This window comes from Nilaparvata lugens, chromosome 3 (assembly GCF_014356525.2).
Source record: "Nilaparvata lugens isolate BPH chromosome 3, ASM1435652v1, whole genome shotgun sequence".
Classification (NCBI taxonomy): domain Eukaryota; kingdom Metazoa; phylum Arthropoda; class Insecta; order Hemiptera; family Delphacidae; genus Nilaparvata; species Nilaparvata lugens.
Genome location: NC_052506.1, coordinates 74,851,890 through 74,865,270, shown reverse-complemented (window position 1 = coordinate 74,865,270; position 13,381 = coordinate 74,851,890). Strand labels below are relative to the sequence as shown.

Sequence of the window (13,381 nt, the reverse complement as noted above, 5' to 3'; positions counted from 1 at the left end):
TAAACATATGAGAAAAAGAATGGTTCATCTGGAAGGACATGAAGAAACTGGTTGATTAATTGGTTTTGTGCTATCTCCTCATTATTAATAGGGGTAGTTGGGTTGATGGGTTCAACAAAATAATCATTTAATTCATCTAGTGGGAGATCAATGCTAATATTTTGCTTCTTATTCCGATGAGCACCCAGACGAGAGCACCCAGATGAGCACCCATGAAGAGGAAAAAACATGAAGGAAAGATAAGAGAGAGAGAAAGAGAGAGAGAGAGTGTGTGTGTGTGTGAGTGAGAGAGAGAGAGTGGCTACGAGAATGATGACGAAATAAAAACAGGAAAAATACAATAGGATGCACAGAGTAGATGAATAAGGAAAAGAAAGAAGAGGCGGAGATGTGAAGATGAAGAGCATAAAGAAGACGAACTAGGAAAAGGAGGAGTGATAATACTGTAATAATAATGACAGCAGTGTTTTATGCGCTGCACTGCAGCAGTCTGCACTGGTTGCAAGTTGGGCTGTGTGTGAGCAGGCTGAGGCGCTGAGCAGAGCAGATCAGCGGTCGACAGCAGACAGCATGTCAATCGGTGTTCACGCTCAGATTGGCATTCCCATTCTCACGAGAACCGGCCACCCGCCTTTCAACTAATTGCAGAAAAACAACCACCACTCCGTCACTCATTTCCATTAACAGCTTTTAAAGAAACAATTGCCAATTCAGAAATGCAATCTAGCCGCTACGCAATAAAGCCAACCGTATCTTCTATTCTCTCGGCAAACAGCTTCCTTTCAACGCAGCATGATTTTGATTACAGTGGCAAGTTCAAGTTTCGCGACTGGAGAGTGAGACCATAAAACAGAAAATAAATAAATAGGATGCAGAGGAAGGAATCGGCCGAGTTATAATCACATTTGGGTCGATATTTTCAAATTTAAAAATGGTTTTATAGTCCAGTCACTATATACATTGGTGCTTGCAATATATATTGTAGTTCTGATTTTTTTTAATATATTATTTGGATACATGAGAGAAGTCCAGAACCAATTTCTTCATGCAAAATTTCCTTGTGCTAGATACAGGGTGGCCCAAAAACCTCGTATTTTCTGTTCATTTTCCAGTTTTCAGCTATTTCCGCCAACTCCGTTAATCGGACCGAAAAATTTGATCTCGTCTTTTTTTGCATTAAGAAATTCTGAATAAAATGAGATCATTCAAAACTCTCTATCTCTAATCAGTATCGAGCTATGATTTTTCAAAAATGAATGAAATTTAAAGAAAAAATGAATTTTGATGAATTTTAGTTTTTGATCAACAATATCTTCCGATTGTTCCCATTTATATGTTGTATAATTCAAAATCCCTCTGGGCGTATTTTTCTGCTCTACAATCTGAGATTAAGTAGAGCGCTTTATCTCATACAGATTTCCTTTCCAGGTACACCTGACAACAATTCTCTACTTCACAATGAATCATTAAGCATTCTTGGCATGATTCCGGAGTGAATTTGAACCTAGTTGAAACAAGAACAGCCCAGCATCACTGGAAAAAAATTAAGAACAACTACTACTGAATTATGAAATAATTCATGAATCAAGTTGATTTTAGACTTTTTGACTGCATTAAGACCAGCTGACATAGCACAAAACCAATACTACTCTCGACAAACTTTATTGTCCTCCAATATTTGATTCCACCAACTCCCAGCACTAAATGACAATGGAAAGAAAACAAGAAGAATCCACAGAAGAGACAGACGTCCGTTTTGAAAGTTATCCTCGGTTTATTGGAAGAATAGACGAGAAGAGAAAACCAACTGGAACAGCGAACGGACAATGGAAAAACAAATACAGCCTTGATTACATTCTGGAGCTGTTCTTTTGGACAGCTTGCAGCAGAAGCAGCAATAATTCAGCGCGCGTTCCACATTCATCTGGTAGCGGAAGAAGAAGAAAGCGAAGAAAAAGAAGAGAAGAAGAAGAAGGAGGAGGAGGAGGAGGAGGAGGAAGAGGAGCGTGCGGCAAACACGAAGGATGATCCTCGGCCATAATGGAGTTAGTGGCGCTCGCTCCTGAATACGAAACTAGGCCCATCTCGGCAGCTCGTGCACCGCCTTTGACTGCTCTCAGTTATTCATAACACGATAGAGTCTAATATTCAGACCGATTTTGTAAAGTCTTTTGTGGCAATATTTTGTGGAAACCAATATAAAAGGATTGAGTAGCAAAAGGATTAAGTAATTTTTTAGCCATTTTGTAACTAGGATATTTCAAATTTCAATGTGGCTGGATGTGTTAATGACACCAATTACACAAAGCTTATTCTTTTCCAATCATTGGGAGCCTCAAGACCAAGTATATTCCATTTTCTACAAATGATCACAATAGTTATTTTTTCTTATCATGTTATTTTTCTTATTCACAATAGTTATAATTCATTTGAATAAGTTCATTATTATTATTATTATTCTATCAAGATTTTGAAGAGAGACAGTTTTGGGCTTAGCCTGTTGCCCTTCAGGTCATGGTTTGTATGTGCTAAACCATGTTATCAATAAACAAAATAGAATACCTGATTATTTTTATTTGTCAATGAATATATGAATAATAATTCACTATTATTTATCTGCACTCTCAAATGATCATACATTACAAAAAATATACCTTCTAGAAAAAATGTGGCTCATTAGCAATTTCTGTTCCCAATTAAATTATATACAAAATTGGAATATAAGATTCATGGACAACCCATACTATGAATAGGATTTCCAACAACTGAGAATATTCTAACGTACTAGAATAATAATTTTAGTACGTTCTCGTCCTCATGGAACATTTCCAAATCATCCAAATGTAAGAGAATATTATTGTTGGAAATGAAAATTTAGAACAATGCAAGAATCCAATCCTACGGGGGAACGAGCGACGAAACGAAACTCCAGCCCTGCATTTGTCACTATGAAGTATAGAATGTATATAATAATCTCACGTTATTTTTACTCTGGTTTTCACAGAGACAAAACTGTTTCTCAATCAGTAATTATATTTTTCATTAGGCACGCATTTTTCATTCACAACCATCGAATGTAATAATACACCAACCGGAAGAAACCCGTCTAAAACTAGCCTCTACCAGGAAATGACTATTCTCTATCAGAGGTAAAAAAAGGCTCAAATTCTAGCTTGAATCACCTGCGAGTCTTCCATGAATGGAGAGAGGGAGAGTATGATATCGAGATTTACGGGTCAGTCACTGAGTCGCCATTACAATCAACGATGAATACGCAGGAAATCGACACGATATTGAGATCTTGATATTTGTTATTTCGATATTCACAATATTGATATCTATAGCACCCTATATTATAAGTAGCATGATTTTTCACAACATAAAATAAGAAACACAATAATTAAAGAAGTTGTGGAGTGTATTTTTAATGCATCACTCAAGTGAAAAGCACATTTTCATTATCTCCAAGACAGAATCAAAGTTGTCCGTTTTGAAAAATTACTCCATATGATTCACTTATTCAGCATCAAGTCCACTCTCCCTCTTTTTCGATCAGAGATGAAATCAAACTTCACATACAGTATAACTCTAGTATTACAGCTCAAAAAGCACCTGAACTATCAAATTGATGTCTTTATGATTTAATAGCTACAAAACTTATTTTTGAACAATTCATAACGAAGATGAAAATCAGCCGAGCCGACCAGATTTTCTCACGCTCATTATGGGCCTTTGTTGGAAATAAGAGGTAGAAGAGAGAGAGAGAGTGAGAGAGTGAGAGAACGAGAGAGAATTAGGAAAAAAAGTAGTGGAGAGGCGACACTAACTGCTGTTGGTTGGGTGACCACCGACTTGGGTGGGAGGAGAGAGGAACGACAGGATGAACTCCTTCCGACCAACGATCTGTAACTATAGTTTATTAGGCCTATACATGTATAGAGTTGGATGCTTCCGACAAAGACACAGCCCCGATGAAGAAAGACAATGAAGAGGGAAAGTGATGGGTGGGGGAGGGGGAGGAGGCTGAGAAGACAAAGGCCTGGCCGATTGACGGATGGACGGATATTCGCGGACATCCTGCGGCCACTGCCAAGCCAAGGTCGGTGTACTTGACTTTTCACTTCTCCATTCCACTCTACTTATTATTGTTTGTGAAATAATTCTCATTTTTATTCTCTCTTGTGAATCCGAGTTCGAATCTCGACCGGGGCGAAAAGTTTTTGACCACAGCTCAATCACATAGATACGGCCACTCCGTCTTTCAGAGGAGACGATAAGTCGTCGGTCCCGAGTACCTAAAAAGTAGTAGTCATCTCTCATCACCATCCCTCTCACTCATTACCCACGCACAAGAGCTTATGTGGGCATTACCCTCAATAATTACTTACTTATTACTGTATCTATCATTCACTCCAACTTCTTGTATTTTCTTATGAATAAGGGCACTTGTCTAAGCTTGATGGGCGAATCTATATTATATTAATAAATTGACTACAACAGCAAGTTCAAATATGAAAAAATTAATTAATTTCTGATACAATATTTATAGTTTGAATGTTTTCTTACATGAGTCATAGACCCGGATTCTGATACACTCTTATTATCTACTGGATTATTGAACCTACAGCTATAAAAATTTAATGGCTCATTAGAATTTAATTAGTGTCCTAGAAACTGGGCTTTAAACTTTACATGTTTGATTTTTATTACTGAGGACAAGCTAAGTTAGATTTTCGTACTGGTTTATGATTGTTGGATGAATATAATTCATTATATTAAATGTTTTTAATGTTTAAATGTTAAATCTTAAATGTTTAATGATAAAATATTTCAATGTTTGTAATGTTTAAATGTTTTTCTTCTTCTTTTTTGAAAGTGTATGCTAATTTTTTTTTCAAGTTTTTGCTAAATTTTTTGTTTCTAGAGTTACTTTTTTCTAGTTTTCTCAAATTAGAGTGCTTACTGAATGCTCGTTGCTGGCGCACAAACTTTGTTTTGCTGGCAACGCAAATATTATATTTCCAAAAACTTTATTTTCCAAAAAACATTACAAACAAAGAAAACGAAAAACAATAAGGGTACTTACTTATTGCATTAGCAAGTTGATGCTAAATGTAGCTATATATTTATAGTTTATTTATAAGAAAGTAACATTGCTGCTAGAATAAATATAATGTCCATTATAGATAATTACGGGTAATATTTGAGGGAAAATGATACCTGCATAGGTTTAAAACCTATAATATATATAATATATAATATATTATATTATTATTTAGTTTCAATAAAAGCTTTTGTATTTTTGTTAGTAAATTTCTAATGTCTGAAACTGAGTTTTGTTTTCCATGTTTTGTGAATTATTTATATGAATTTGACAATAAATTTGAAATTTGAATTATTAAGTGTGTGAATGTCGAAGATGAAAAATCGTCAGACATATCTGAAAGATACTGTTCCTCAGTTCTCCTTTCTTAAATATACGCTACCTCAAATATTGTTATCCTAGATGAAGGCTCAATAAATTAAGTAGTGTCACAGATAAGCATGATAACAGGTATTCAGTTGCACAGAAGTGGAAGATATTTGATCGAAAAAAATAAAAAATAGAGTGTTGGTATTTTAGGAGACGATTCGATAAGGAGAAGGATAAGGGTAATAACGCGATGATGGGAACAATGATAGAACGATCTAATTAGTAAAACGGATGGCAACGAGTGGGTATAGGATGGGGGAGGGGGTGGAGGTGTGCCGGGCAACAGGTCAAATTGAAATTCCACAACGCGGAGCGGGTGAGAAATAAAAAGATATCGGCGCAAGATCTACACACGCGCACACACGGCGGCGCCGAGACTCGAGAGTGCAGTTCTCTGTTTCTGTTCACCGGATAGGAGTCCCTCGTCCAGATCCAGTAGGCTGCTATCACCATTCCGCCTGTGTTCTGGCTTTGCCTTGTCCGAATCCTTCTCTTCTTTTTGTTATCTCCTCTTGCGTCGACAACCGACAGACAAGCCGGTCTGAATTCGTTTAGAGCGGATGGCATTCTTTCGACCAATACGTGGGAGAGACACGAGTGATAGAAGAAACGACGACCAGTCGACGATAACACAAAAAGACAAACAATCAAAAGAAGAAGGCATGAGGAAGAGAGTGAGAGAGAAGAGTGGGAGAGAGGCCCACCCTCGCCGGCACTTCATCACACCACCCATACCGCCGCGATACTCGACTATCGATACTCACATGTGTCACTCACTCAGATAACCGATCACCACATTCAAATTAAATTGACGACACTATTATCTACAAATGAATTTTTATTCATTACACATCCTTCTCATTAGACATTCAAAGTGCTTATTCAAATGAGATACTGAGATAACTCTACATAAGAAGGAAGGAAGAAAGACCAACATGAATGACTTCCATTGGGACCTGTCAATCGTATTAATATAAGATTAACATTTTTATTTTTTAAATTGCTTTCATACTGATGAATCGAACCGACATGATAATGTTGGTATTTGATTGATTTCTATTGAATTATATAATAATTATATAATTGCATGCAAAAGTAATTTAAAATGATGGGAAACCCCTTAAACCAGATGATCCCTTACTGCTTACTTTCTCGAATTCAGATAGATGGAAAGTACCAAATCTACAAGACCAAGTCCAAATAATAAGATATACACTTCCACTTAAAAAAGGTGGATTCGCGTACACAAGATAGTTATACTAGGCCTAGTAATGTGAGTAATGTAGAATTAAGTAAGATTGCATGAATTATGAATATGGAACATTTCGTTTCTATTCGTGGAACATAAAATTTTTCAAAATAAAATTTATTAAAAAAAGTTTTTATCAAATAATTATTGAAGATTTGAATTAACTACAAAACACTCACTTTTTTGCTGAGAATGATGCCCACTTGAGCTCCAGGCTTGTGCGTGGGTAATGTGGAGGATAATAATGAGAGATGAATGGATCTGCAGTTTTAGGTGGGTTTCGAACCACCTAATTAATTTATTATGATTCAACATATCAACAGGGAAGAGTGATTGTCACAATAAATATAAATTTTCAACGTAACAGCATTCTCTACTCTAGGTTTTTTACCTAGAAACCTACTTATTTGCATGCATTTGTTATCTATTGTCTTTTTTCTTTAGGGCTACTTTCAATATTATAAATAAAAATATAAATCTCGGAACCCTTTTGAATTATTCTATCACAAAATGGAATTAATGTCCGAAACATGTTGTGATAGAATAATTTTAGAGGGTACTGAGATTTATAATTTGTTATCTATTACAGAGTAATGACAAAGAAAGAAATTCAAAGTGATAACTGCAAGTAGCCATTGAAACACAAGATTTGGATCAAGATTAGAAAGATGGTTGAAAATTTGGACTCACAGTGTACGTTGAGCAGTGCAGACCGACTGGTGAGTGAGAACGCAGTGGTGGCATCAGTGGCAATACAGGCATAGTGACCCTGATCGGTGTTCGGATCCGATCTCCTGATGAGCAGATTGGAGCCGACCTGCAGCCGCCTGGTGGTGTTCTCGACGGTGACACCATCCTGCTGCCACGAGTACACCAATCCCGCGTTCACACTTGCCGCGCACTCCAACAGGGCCTCGTCACCCGCCACCACCGACAAGTCCTGCGGGTTTTTCACAAAGTAGAACGTGTCGTCTTGTCCGTTAACGAGGCCTGCGAATTGCAATCAAAGTTAGCGACCGATACATAGCCAATTGGATTCATAATAGGAGATGAGATAATTTTCCATTTTTGTTGTTCCGCAGTCGACGACGACAAGCATTGTTAACATTCATATTGTACAAATTTCAAGTGAGCTAAATCATCTGATCAAATAACTTCTCATTATTTGTGCTTATTATTCAAGAATCAACATATTTCTAATAATATGAATCAACTTATTGCCATTTAAAAGTATAGAAAAGTATGAACTCAACCTCCCTCATCAAAACAAAATTGATCATTATCTTTTAGGTTATTTAGACACATTGATATCCACCCAATCTGAGACCTCACCCTGTAGTTGTCGATGATGGCATTTACGCACAAACGAAAACCCAGCTTTAAGCGGGCCATTCACTAAGCGGGCGGGTCATTTTTCTTAAGCAGGTTTCTAATAATGCAGTAAATCAATAATCACTCACTCACTATCCAATTTGAGGTCCAACATTCAATGTTGGATTCAACATCGGACTGTGAATGGGGTTGTTGATGTTGGGTCAAATGTTTGATGTCTAGCCGGACGAGTTGGGTGAACTGGAGACCCAACACATCCAACTTCCCATGTTCAGCCGCGTAGTCAGTCGAGTTGGAATGTGAGTGAGGATGTTGGACTAACTCGAGGACAATAAGACGGAGCGTGAGTGGTGAAAGATCAAACTAGTGGTCTTACTACCGGCTCTACAACCATTACTACATTTCTTGACCATTGTTGGACAAGAAATCAGATAGTGAATGGCCCGCTTTACGATTTGTTCAAGCAATCTTGAATGAGTAATCATGATAATATGATTGATGAGTAATAATGTTGTGGTTGATGACTAATTATAATATGAGTGATGGATATGAGCACAGCCATCTCTAGAAATAGTATTCTCTGGTAAAGATGACTGTGAGTCATTCTTTAATTGATATGGATGACAGGTATTAGATATTCTGTTATATAAATTGGCTGCGATGATGAACTCAGTAAATAATATCAAAGATTGCAAAGTGTGACATTTTAAAGATATGCATTGAGAAATGTCTAAATATTGGATTGGATTTGAAAAAATGCTTTCATTATTTGAAGGTAGAAATTATGTGATAGATTAAAGAGGGATTCATAATATGTACGAATAATAATAATAATTAGTAATACATTAATAAAAATTAGCGCTCAATATAGAAAATGACAACTTGTCCCAAAAACATTTCCACCACGTTGAATACTACTTTACGTCTAAACCACATTCTAAGCCACGGATTATATTCTGAACAGTTCTCACATTATCTACTTTCAGCATATTATACTTTCAATTTATTTTATTGTACTTTTAAACTGTATTTTCCTATTGCTATGGTGCATGAGTGGAAAAATGCAATATTTTAACTGCAAAGGATAAATGAAGTTGGAAAAACAGGGATAACAAAAATGATTACGTATCCTAAAGTGCCACATAATATATTGATGTATCTTGTCGGTGATGAGGTCTGACTTCTGGTGTCGCTGCAAAATAGATTTCCTGGGTCATGGAAATATAGGGAAACTAGAATTGGTACCTACATCTATTCAATTTGCGTTGAATAAGCTGGCGTCTCTCAACTATGTCTGGCTAGGGTCGATTATTGGGCTAAGCACAATGAAAGAGATGCCAGGATTATTAGTAAGGTAATAGACGAGGCTCCCCTACGCTAGGCTCGGATAAAAAAGCATGTTGGTTGTGAATGGCTTACAAGGAGGAAGGAAGTATGAAAGAAGGGGAACGAACCCTAGCAAACAGTCTGACCAATGTTTTGGAGCCAACCATTGTTTGTTGGAGTATTGATTCAATATACTGAGTACAGTACGTCGCTACACCCTTTAAACCCTCTTGCATCGGGTGACCTGACCACCCCAACTACGAGGGGTCGCCTCCACCACCAACAACCAGGGCAATCGAGTCACTGGAGCACCTCCCCGCATCACTCGCTAGGGTTTCCTCTAAGACTTGTCTTTCCAAAACGCAAACAAACATGCAGGTACAACAGCTTATGTTACCTGTACAACAACAAGCAATGATTGACCCTTTAGATGTGAGAACGTCCCAAGTGAAAACATTTAATTTTCAATGAAAAATGAAAATAAGCCTCTTACCTCATTTTTATGTTATTGTGGTAATTTTACGTTTTAAGATTTACGATTCAAGAGAATTTGTTGAAGTTTTGCGCAGTTTTTTGTCTGTTTAATTCATTGTTTCTCTAAACTCACAGAATAATAATAATAATAATAATAATAATAATAATAATAATAATAATAATAATGTCATTAATAATATTAATGATGTCTCAGAAACTCTGGTAGGAAAAAGGCAGAAGTCTGTTCTGCTTGATAAAGCTCGCATAGTACGCCAAACGCTCCAACATACTTGGTAAAATACTTTATCAATAATAGAAAATAATGCCAAGAGGTTGCATAAATTTTGCCCCTCTTCGCATAAGCTATCCGCAGCTGCGTGAAAAAGAGAGTAATAATAATAATAATAATAATGCGATTTATGAATACAACAATATTATAGTTCAACTCAAGCCAATACCTTCTAGTTCCAGAGTACAGTAGCCTAAATAATAATAAGAGAGACAGTGAGATGTGGTGAGTTTGAAAATTTCGCTGATAATGCCCACGAATATAAAATTGAAGACAAAGTAAAAGAGAGAGAATCCGGTCCCACAAGACAAGATGTTACATTATCAATCGAAAACTAGATAATGAGTGAATGATTAAACAATAAAAGCCAGCTTCGAATTAAAAGTCCTAAACCTCACATTGAAAAGTCGGCAAGATGTAGAAGTCATAATATAAAATTGAATTGACTCATTTGTCTATCGCCTTGATATGCCCAGTCGAAATCTAAGAAGTGCTACAATTGAACGAGCGTTAGCAAATTCTCACTTTTGAGTTACTGAAGGACAAAGTCGTTGTCCGTCTGTTTGTATGTTCTACAATAACTTTAGAAAGAATTGATCAATCAGCTTCAAATTTTGAACAAGCATTCTTAGAGCCTTTTTACAAGTCAAGTTAGTTAGAAAACAAAATTGACTCACTCCTTCGACCTTTTTAAGGATATAAAAATAACATTGTAAGTGCATGGGAAAAAATTGTTGTGATTTAGGCAGCTGAAGAATTCATTGCATGCAATGTTTTTTCATTCATTAATTCATAACATTAGCTGAGGTTATTTGGGAGTTATCACACAAACACTTCTTCATATGCTGACACATGATTTCAGCTGGTTAATATACAAAATAATTTAAAACTTTTACATCAAAAAATAGATACTGGTTGAGATATCAATGTGCGGTTTTTGCCATTCATTTTCTCTTGGAGCTCTGTATTTAAATTATGTATCACATGACCACATTCTCATTAAAAAAAATAATAATTTGGAATCATATATGAGGGTCAAAGATGTTAAAGCGACAGAGTAGGTAATTTTTCATTTCAAATATAATCCCCAATGTCAAACCTACTGTCAAATTATTCTTGTCAGAGAGATATTTAGCTGTTTCCATGATTTTCATTAGCTCTGTATAATTAAAAGTAGCGGGTTTCAAAGATTACAATACAGCAGTTCTTGAGCGAGTTCTCCAACCGAGAGGGGGTCACTAGAATGATTCCATCTCTAAAATTATTATTAACTCCCGTTTATAAAGTTAAAACTCAAACTGAATTAAATTAGCTGGTGGTTTAATCTCAAAATGAATCATATTATAGCAAACGAAACTTGACATGAGATTCCGATTCCGGCACTGTGGAAACGGCCCTAAGTTTATGACAAGAGTTATTTTGTAGGTACCGGTACCATAGGAACCGGTGTCTTTAACAAACACTTTTAATCTTCTCAACTTTTTATACACAATTTCTAGATATATTTGTAGTTTGGTATTTGTGAGATTCTTCATAAACTCAAATATATTTTATAGCTTACACTAAGAAATTATTTTATTTTAAAATACACTTTTACACATGTGACAATTGTGAGAAAAATTGTAGGTTACCGTACCGTGGGTCCATTCAAAGGGAAAAAATCATGTTTGGAACTTACCAATTAGGATGAAACACAACACATAAGCACGCATTTTAATAATATGTTTCTTAATTCAAGTTCAAAAGAAAACCATCACACTGAGCACATTTTTCTTATCACCTTTTTCTGGACAAGATACCGTTCATAACCTTAATATCAAAAGAACACCGAAACCACCGAGAGCACAAACACGAATAACAACAAACCAACAATCAACGAAATGCCGGTGCCATGCCGGTATACCAACCTTACAGCACTGACAAAGTTACAGCTGAGGCAGTTTCACCAACCCAAGCAACAAAATACCTCATAACAGCAAACAGTCGAGTTTCTGAACAATACGAGAAATTAGAATTGAAAATGTTCATCTAAAATCGAAAACTTTTATAGTTTTATCAGTGAATTTGAATTTTATGCCTGTGTTACTGAGTTACTCACAACAGAACTTTCAAATGTAGATCGAAGCGCTACCCGTGGTCGTAAAGGAACAACAAAGTTGACATGAAACTTTGGAGGGATATTTAAAATAAGAAATCTATAGATTTTTATAATCTGAAATGATATTGAAACATTCAAAACTTTTAGTTTTATAGTTCTACCTTATAGGTTTAATTTTTGTGATTAATTTTGATATGTTTTATTAGGCATATTTTTGATAGTGTACAGAATCAATTGACTCAATCCAAAAAATGTAGAATATTATATCAGACTTGAACAATTTTTCAATTTACCATAAAATACTGCCTGATATCTATTCCTTCAAATTTTATAAATGAAACATTAATACCCGGTTTCACCAAGGTTGGTCAAGAATTTGAACGTAATCAAGCCGGGTAGCCTAAGCTTTATAAAGTTGGTTAACACCAAAGTTATTAACAAAATGTTAATTACTCTAAATTAATTTAATATAATTAATCCTTATAGATTATATTAGATTGAACATAACTTATCATACACATGATGAGCATGTGTTTGTCAAGTTCCATTCAATCTAATAGAATATATTATAAGGATTAATTTATTAACATTTTGTTAATAACTCTGGTGTAAACCCAGCTTATTAAGTGTGCACTGAAGTTATTGATAGTACCTACCTAACTTAAATATATCATGTTCCAGTACACTCGTTGTGAACCGTGGTACAGGTACCTGAGTCATTGACCATTACATTTATTCTTGACTATTACAACTTTAGTGAAACCAGGCACATATAATTTTCATCAATACCTGATAATATAAACATGAATTCTATTAAATACACTGATCTGGCTAGCAATTGACTTTTGATTAATAATACTAGTAGTTCTGTGAACTCACGCAGTATTCTCATCCACAAGTAATTGATTGAAACTATAGACCTTATGGAAATACGGTACAGCAATAGATTGGCTTCTCCACACATCTGTGTAATCACTTGTCAGCTGATTTATAATGAATAATTCTATAGACTGATTTTTACTCCAATATTGGCGTATGAAGGAGGCTCCTTTTTACTTTCCTTGCCCTACTACCATAGGTAAGGAAAGTATTGCTTTCCAAAAAAAATTAAGGTACCCTAAATTCAAGTTTTCTATACGT

At 35.6% G+C, this 13,381-nt stretch overlaps 1 protein-coding gene across 1 annotated transcript in view; it reads right to left on the bottom strand.

Moving 5' to 3' along the window:
• The window catches only part of LOC111048875 (inactive tyrosine-protein kinase 7), a 60,063-nt gene extending 48,054 nt beyond the window's left edge, over positions 1-12,009 (bottom strand). Inside the window, 2 exon segments of the mRNA XM_039424552.1 lie at positions 7,413-7,712; positions 11,822-12,009. Of these exon segments, the coding sequence (XP_039280486.1) occupies positions 7,413-7,712; positions 11,822-11,855 (334 nt within the window). The 5' untranslated portion in view covers positions 11,856-12,009.
• Positions 12,010-13,381: the final 1,372 nt, after the last annotated feature.